Genomic DNA, 7,604 nt, shown 5'->3' with positions numbered 1-7,604 from the left:
AAGTGAATCTTTCAGATCAATTTGAGAAGCAGTTTTGATAGGTGCACTTAATGTTATTGTCATGTAGCACGGGGTGCTGGTTTTGATTTGGTCTTGGGTTCAGTGGTCTAGACTACAACTCTGCTACGTGGCTCCTTGGTTCCATGTCCTCCTCTGCCAGTTGGATTTCTTTCAAAATAAATGTGTGGCAAAGAAAGTGAAGTTCATGTTATGTTAGGACAGGAGACGAGATGTTTCCATCCCTGAAATTATGATGCATAGAATCACATATCTAAGTCTAAACTATGTTACAGAATAAACACAATAAAAACATGCTTTATCTGTGGCATATGATCATATGATCGGTACACTTAATGATATTAGTGATTAGGCAATGCATTAGCAAGTACTTTTACTTTTAATACTTAAGTATTTTTAAAAACCAGTACTTTTTTACTTTTACTTAAGTAAAATGTTAATGTGGTACTTTGACTTTTACTTGAGTACATTTTTGTCTGTGTATTTGTACTTTTACTTAAGTACATTTTTTGAGTACTTTCTCCACCACTGCTTTTAAGTTATCTTGTCTTTAAATTTCAATAGAATACACTCTTATTTGTGGTTGCAACAAGGCCTCACAATGACATTTTGCTTCACAATAAATTGCCGCATTAATTATTGCAATAAGTGATGACATTGAGACCATTTTCAAATAATATATGGCATATTGTGATAATGCAAGTACACCTTCTCTCAAACACCAATAAACTTCAATTTTGTAAACAAAAAACATTTAACACAGGAATTCGAAGATTTGGGCTAAATATCAAAAATAAAATATGACAAACAGAACCAATAAATAAAAGGGAAATAAAAAAATCAACAACTAAAACCATAAATAAAACGTTTTATCATGTCTCTGTATACAAAATTATCGTCCATGCACATAGGTGTAAAGGATTAATTGAACAAGGTCCACAATTCTCTCTTCATTGATTTCTTGTAATTATATGGTGTCATCCAAAAACCCAGACTGCTTAAGTTGCTGTCCTGTAATACGCTACTGATATTTTATAAAACATTTTGGTAAATGTTTTAGAAATTTAGGATCACCAATGAGATGAGTAATTATAAAGTGTATGTAAATCTCTGGTTTCAGTTGTATAACTCCTCTTTTCTTCTAGTTATTATTCACATTCAGCCATATTTTCTTTTCATTTCGTCTTTCGATTTACTAAAAGTGAAAATCCGGCATTAACTAAAGCTTTTATGAAAGAATAACCTCGGCTGAACCTTACCGCCTGCAGAACAGCGCCACCTAGTGTTTCCTAAAATGAACTAAAAACATCAGCGCTCACATTCCTCCAGCAGGTGGCGTAATTCCTCCACTGAAATTACGCTTAGTAATGACGGACACGTCTGTAACCATGTTAATTGAAGTTAAACAGGACAAATAGAGACGGGGAACTATTTAAAATTAGTCATAAAACCAGAACAAAAATATACAGCGTGAAACTTTGAGATAAATTTATTGAAGCAAATTAAATAGGACTTTTTTTCGGTTTTTTTTTTTTGTTTTTTTTTTAGCAAATTCTAAATTAACACAGTTGTCTTATATCGCTATTTTAATACGAACAGATTTTTTTTAGACTCTGCCAAATACCAAAATTGATCAATGATTCATAGGCGGTCGAATGACTCATTCTTAAGTTTTTCACAGTTCCTCGCTCTCTCTCTCTGATCTGCGCCTTAACTTTGTTGGCTGGTGATTTTGGTGATGTAAAATGTGTGAAGCTTCTTCTCAAACTCTTAAACTGCGATATGCTGTGTGTGGGGAGGGGCCCTCAGGGTGAGCACACCCCTCCTCGCCTGAGTCGGAGTGCTTCAGAACAGAGGCCAGCATTTAGTTCCTCAGCAGAGAAGCTCTACATATCGCTCCGTCGATGAAATCCATCCCAACTTGTTTTGGGTCACAAGGAGGATATTTCTATCGTTTTTCTTCTTCTTCCTTCTAGGACTACAGGGCTCTTCATCTCCTAGAAGCTGTGCGTCGTGACCGCGCGTTCCTTTTACGCACAGATTTTGGAGCCTGAAATAAAAAAAAGGAAAAAAAAGGACAACAATGCCTCGGTCTTTCCTGGTAAAGAAGTATTTCGCTAAACAAAAACCAAACTACAGCGAACTGGAATGTCAGAATGGTGAGTCATGAGACTGTTTACTCTTTTAACGGAACTTTCAGATGCGAACAACAGGAAAGAAATTCACCTGTTTCAATATTCAGGAGAGAGTCTGGCAAGTTTTTTTTTTTTTTTTTTTTCCTCGAAGAGGCTACTCCCAGATCAAGTCGGGGCCCGTTAGATGCACTTTCTCCCTCTTTCTGCACGGAGACAGAGCTCCATTCATGTTACAAGCTGAATACGTGGGAGGAAACGGCCCTGGAACTTTCCCATATGGCTCTTATTTTATGCTCCTTTACAAATGAGGAAGTTTGACATCGTACCATACCAAATAAGAACAGAAAACAGAGAGTGGATCTTCTTCTTCTGCCCTTATTTGATCCATAAAGTGAATTTGTTGTAATTTACTGACTTTAATGCTGCTTCCTAACCGCCCTCCTCTTTCCCCTTCAGATACTTCACTGGAGACCTATCCTCTTGCTGAGGTGCCATCAGCAGACCACAGCACCTCCACCTGCTTCACCACAGGTCTGGTATGGGACCTGAGCGTCCTCCCCGCCCTCTACTTGCCCACCACCCATTCGGAGGCCTCTGGCACCTCGGGCCCCTTGGATCTGAGCTCCCCTTGCAGCCTCAGCAGCAGCGCCAGCAGCAGTGGCGAGGAAGACGAGGGGCGCAGCTCGGACCCCCCTAGCCCAGAGCCCGTCATCACGTACGCCCCTCGCCAGAGGATGAAGTGCACTGGTGTCATGGCCCACGTCAGCCCCCCAGAAGAAGAGGAGGAGAGAGGAGAGACCCCGGTGATGGCGGCCAGGCCGGCTTTCCTCTGCAAACACTGCCCCAAGGAGTACACCAGCTTGGGGGCTCTGAAGATGCACATTCGCTCACACACCCTACCCTGTGTCTGCACCACCTGCGGCAAGGCGTTCTCCAGGCCCTGGCTGCTGCGCGGCCACATTCGCACACACACAGGTGAGGTTGAAATCTGCTCCCAGAGGATTGCACAACGCTTCAGATTTTCCCCTGTTCACTTGATCTGTTATTATCTTTGGAGCCCCTGCCAGCCTGGGGGCCCCAGGAGAACATATTGACAGGTTTTCAAATGCACTAGCACTGTTAGGGGTCCACCGATAAATCAGCCCCCATTTTCCCTAATTTTGGGAGATCAGTGATCGACTGATACATATTAAGACGATCTTATCTGCCTTGGCAAAGGTCTTTTTTGCCATTTTGCTCTGCCATGAGAGAACTTTCACCGACAGACCCACCCACCGGGCCATGTCTGCATGTTTGCAGTTAACAATAGTCACCCACTGTTGCCAACTCAGCGACTTTCGTACTAAATTTAGCAACATTTCAAGCAACAACAAAAAAAATCTGTATTGGCTAAAACTGGAATTGTCAGGTCAGGCTTTTTAAAGATTGGTAATCGTTGATTGGCGAGAAATCACCTCTAAAAAAATACTCCTTTTGTCTGGGTTGAGGTCTCAATTCTTACACATTGTTTGTAAGTCGATCCATAACAAACACCCTTTCGTCATATGATTATCATGGACAAAGCTTTAAACTTCACCAAATTACAGACTCAGCTTAAGGTGAGCACCCTGATGAAGTTCTGCTGATGACCTCGGACTAGATTGAGACAGCCCTCAGTCTATGGATGTGGAAATCAGGGGCAGTCATTCCGAGTCAGCAGGTTACCTCCCCCCGTCACTTTGTCATAACAATTTATCTGATGAACTCAACACTTGATCAGCAGACATTACCACACAGGGAAGCCCTCCGTGGACTCATTGATCATTCATTGTGCTTAATGTCTCAGCAACAATGAGTTCTCGGCTAATTATCTTATCACGGCTGACCGGGGGTGGGGGAGTGGAGGCACCTGAGTGGGGGCAGAGGAGGGACAAAAGGTTTTAAGAATGCCTGGAGGCTCGCTGTTATCACTGAGTACTTAGTACCTGCAGTAACTTGTTAGTGTGTTAATCTCATTTGGTTCTGATTGAATCATGCTAATTCAGCCAGGCTCTGACCCCAGCAGCCAGCCATGTGATCCTCATTATCTTAACAATGTGTCTGTGTTTATACATGTGTGTTTGTGGGCTTGTGTGTGAGGTGTTAATAGAGAGCTCCCATCAATATAATCCAGTATCACTACTGTAGTCGCATTTCAAGGGAGCTGTATTGGTGTAATGTGTGAGTGCAACTCTCACACTCAGCACATTTAGATAAGAATTAATTAATTCCATTTGCTACCGGCGTTCCTCAAGTTTGTGTCTTCGGCTTCTTCTTCTTTAGCATACATCTCCTCTTAGCTTCTATGTTGTGAATCTTCCATGAATTCAACATCGATTAAAATTGCTTTGCATAAAATACCCTTCATCTTAGTGCACTTCCTCCTGATCTGAGGTGAGTAAATACTGATTCACCTCAAACACCCTCAATAAATCAGCCATTAAGTTGAGATTCTGCTCGTTGGTACAAGGTCAGCTCTTTTCAGCAATTGACAATTCCAGCAATTCCCCCAGGGTAAAACAGCCTGACCTGCCGATGACAATTTTGGCAGATATAATTTTTGTTTGTTTGTTTGTTTGTTTGAAAAGTTGCTAAATATACCAACAAAGTCTCTAAGTCAGCAACAGTGGGTTGAGTACTGTTAACTGCGTACGTGCAGACATGTCAGTCAAAGCAGACTCACGGCAGAGCAAAAAGGGGACAGTGGACGGTTTTCAGAGCTTTGTGGAGGTAGATAAGATCAGTGGGTAAGATTAGTTTCTCATGTAGGCATTGGCCGATCTCCCAAAAATGAGGTAATCTGAGCCAGAGTACCTACTAAAAAGTCTAAATGTCATTCTGAATAGTTCTCCGTCTTAAACAGCTAACATAAATAATGCCACCTTGTGTCAATGTGAATCATCTCCGTCTTTTTTTTTGACACCATGCTCTTCCTCCATATTTTCTCACTTCCTGGTCAGCTACCTTATTGATTATCGTAACTTCTTTCTGTTTGGTCTCCATCTCTGGTCCCTATGTCTTCCGTTAGTTCAGAACTTCTTATTGACTCGACACAGCACTCCAGCTCTCCTAGAACTTCACTGACTTCCCTTCCACATAACCCTGCTGCACCTTACACATCTGAACTCTTCTGCATCTACAAAAACTTCCCTCGCTCTCAGTCTTTCCTCCTCCACTCATAACTGTCCAAAGAGTCACAGCGCTTCTTCAACTCTCAATCATAACCCAATCATACCTGTTTTGAGTGTAAAATTTTCTTTTGTTTTATCTTGTGTTTTTAATGTAATTCCCTTATTCTCTGTCCAGGTGAGCGTCCGTTCTCATGTCCCCACTGCAACCGGGCTTTTGCGGACCGTTCCAACCTGAGGGCCCACCTGCAGACCCACGCCGAGGTGAAGAAGTACCAATGCGGCGTCTGCTCTCGCACCTTCAGCCGCATGTCGCTGCTTCAGAAGCACAGCTCCTCGGGATGCTGCTCCACTTTGGGCTGAGGCGCCTTGAGCGTGCGGAGGAAAACCTACCGGGACATCAGCGGGGTGGAAAACTTTTTGTGAAACCCAGTTAGATTGTTTAAGACATCGCAAAGATCACAAAATTGCCAAACTTTAAGAGACCTTGAGGGAGTCAAACCTCACCGGGGACCTGACTTTACAAGCGTTTTCTCTTCTCTGTTCCCTCGTAAAACAGTCGAGGAGCTTTTTTTTTTTTTTCTACCTTCTTCTTCTATTGTTGACTGAGTTTTTGAGGCTGGACCATCTGAACTGAACAAAACTCACTAAACATTGGTGCCTTTTGTCACTGTCTGTGCCCATTCCAAACAACGCATAACGTGAACTGGTCGGGGCAAGAGGCGTTTCTCCTCCCATCTTCGCCCTGGTGCCGGTCAGCTCAGGATCATGGCCTAGACGCAGCTGCTCAGAGGTAGGGGTGCGTGGGTGGGATAAATCCCTTGGCGCTTCTCGAAGCAGCACACACTAGCGCGCGCGCACTCAAAAGCAAATACACACACAGCTGTCCTTGGTGCTGTGGTGCAGATAGATGAGGTGCTAACAGGTGCTGCAGCCATGACCTTCGCTGGCTGATAGCAGGTGACTTCCACTGCCCTTGGTTTGCTTAAGGAAAAAAGAGGAAGCATGTCATCGCAGAAGAATGGCACCAGTTAATGTTTTTTTGTTTTCCTTTTCCTCTTTCTTTCACTGATGTGGATCATTGTAAGCCTCTGTTTTGACTTAAACCAGAACCTCTGCCTTAATCCGTCGGGGTTTAGAGATGGGGAAAAGCCATTCTTGCTGTTTTCCAAAGGTGATTCAGTGTGCAGCTCTCCTGCAAACGTGTATAAAAAAAAAAAAGCCAATGCACTCAAGGTTACTACAGTGTTATAGATACCAAGCCAAAGCCATATGACTCAAATGAATGTGCCTTGAAATTGTATTATTCGTACAAACCATGCCTATATTTTTTCTTCTTATACCTCATTTAGCTGATGTGGCTTTAAAATTTGACTTCAGTATTGAAAGAAAATTTGCTTAAGATAAGAACTATCAGAAGGCTGAGACCAAAGATGTAAGCAGTTTACACCATGGAAACATGGTTGCCTAACATGTGATGAAAGCCATGTAAATGGACCATACTGAGATGAATTTCTCGCGTTCCTAAATATTTTACAATGTTTTTTTTTAGTGCAATGCGCAGATGTTTTATTTTGTTGTTTTTTTTCTACTATGCCTTTGTGTTCATCTTTAATTCTGTATGTCGTAAATAATGCGTTTTCAATAAAGTAATTTATGTTTATTAAAACTCGCATTGTTGATTTTTCCCCAGTTTTTTTTTTTTTTATCACAAGGAGACGGGTGTAAGACTCCCCGCTTTCGTTTTAGAGAAGTCCGCGCGGCTGCAGCGCTGATTCATAAAACGTCGGTTTGATCATTAACCGATTTAATAATAAGCGGTTTGGAGAAAACGGGCTGTTGCGTCGAAACGTTGCAGATGCAGGTGAGCGGCGCGCTGTGATTGGTAGGAGCGACGGAATGCACCTGCTTCTAGTTTCCACCTGCTGCCATCTACTTCTCTCTGTGGCTGTGTAAACACTGCAGCATATGCAAATGTGAGCGTTTTAGGCGCAAAGTGCTAAGCCAAGTGTCGTGTCATTCGGTGGATTTTAGAGGAACTGAACTGTGCTGGACGAGTTCTGAACCGACCCTAATGTGGAGTTTTACTTAGACGTACTCCATATCAGCGATTGATGAGTGTTTATTTTTTTCGCCTCTCGGTGAGAGCACAGCATATATTCCTAGACAGTGAGTCAAAGTCTGGCGCTTTAGGTTCCCATGGCTCCTCCGCTCTCAGTCAGTAAGTCAAGCTAGTAGTCACTGTGCCTGTCAGTCAGTCAGTCGCCGTGCGTGGGCCGAGGCCTGAGCTTTGGCCGTGCAGCGC

The 7,604-nt window shown here is 42.8% G+C and overlaps 1 protein-coding gene across 1 annotated transcript; it reads left to right on the top strand.

Annotated features, from left to right (window-relative positions):
* Positions 1-1,755: 1,755 nt before the first annotated feature.
* Positions 1,756-6,972, top strand: snai1a (snail family zinc finger 1a). The gene is made up of 3 exons (XM_081607389.1): positions 1,756-2,177; positions 2,610-3,133; positions 5,483-6,972. Exons 1-3 carry the CDS (start codon positions 2,102-2,104, stop codon positions 5,660-5,662), a joined length of 780 nt encoding a protein of 259 aa, XP_081463515.1. The 5' UTR covers positions 1,756-2,101; the 3' UTR covers positions 5,663-6,972.
* Positions 6,973-7,604: the final 632 nt, after the last annotated feature.

This window comes from Poecilia reticulata, chromosome 5 (genome assembly GCF_904066995.2).
Source record: "Poecilia reticulata chromosome 5, P_reticulata-male-v2, whole genome shotgun sequence".
NCBI classification, from domain to species: domain Eukaryota; kingdom Metazoa; phylum Chordata; class Actinopteri; order Cyprinodontiformes; family Poeciliidae; genus Poecilia; species Poecilia reticulata.
Note: the sequence above shows the minus strand (reverse complement) of the source record. Positions and strands in the feature narration are given on the sequence as shown.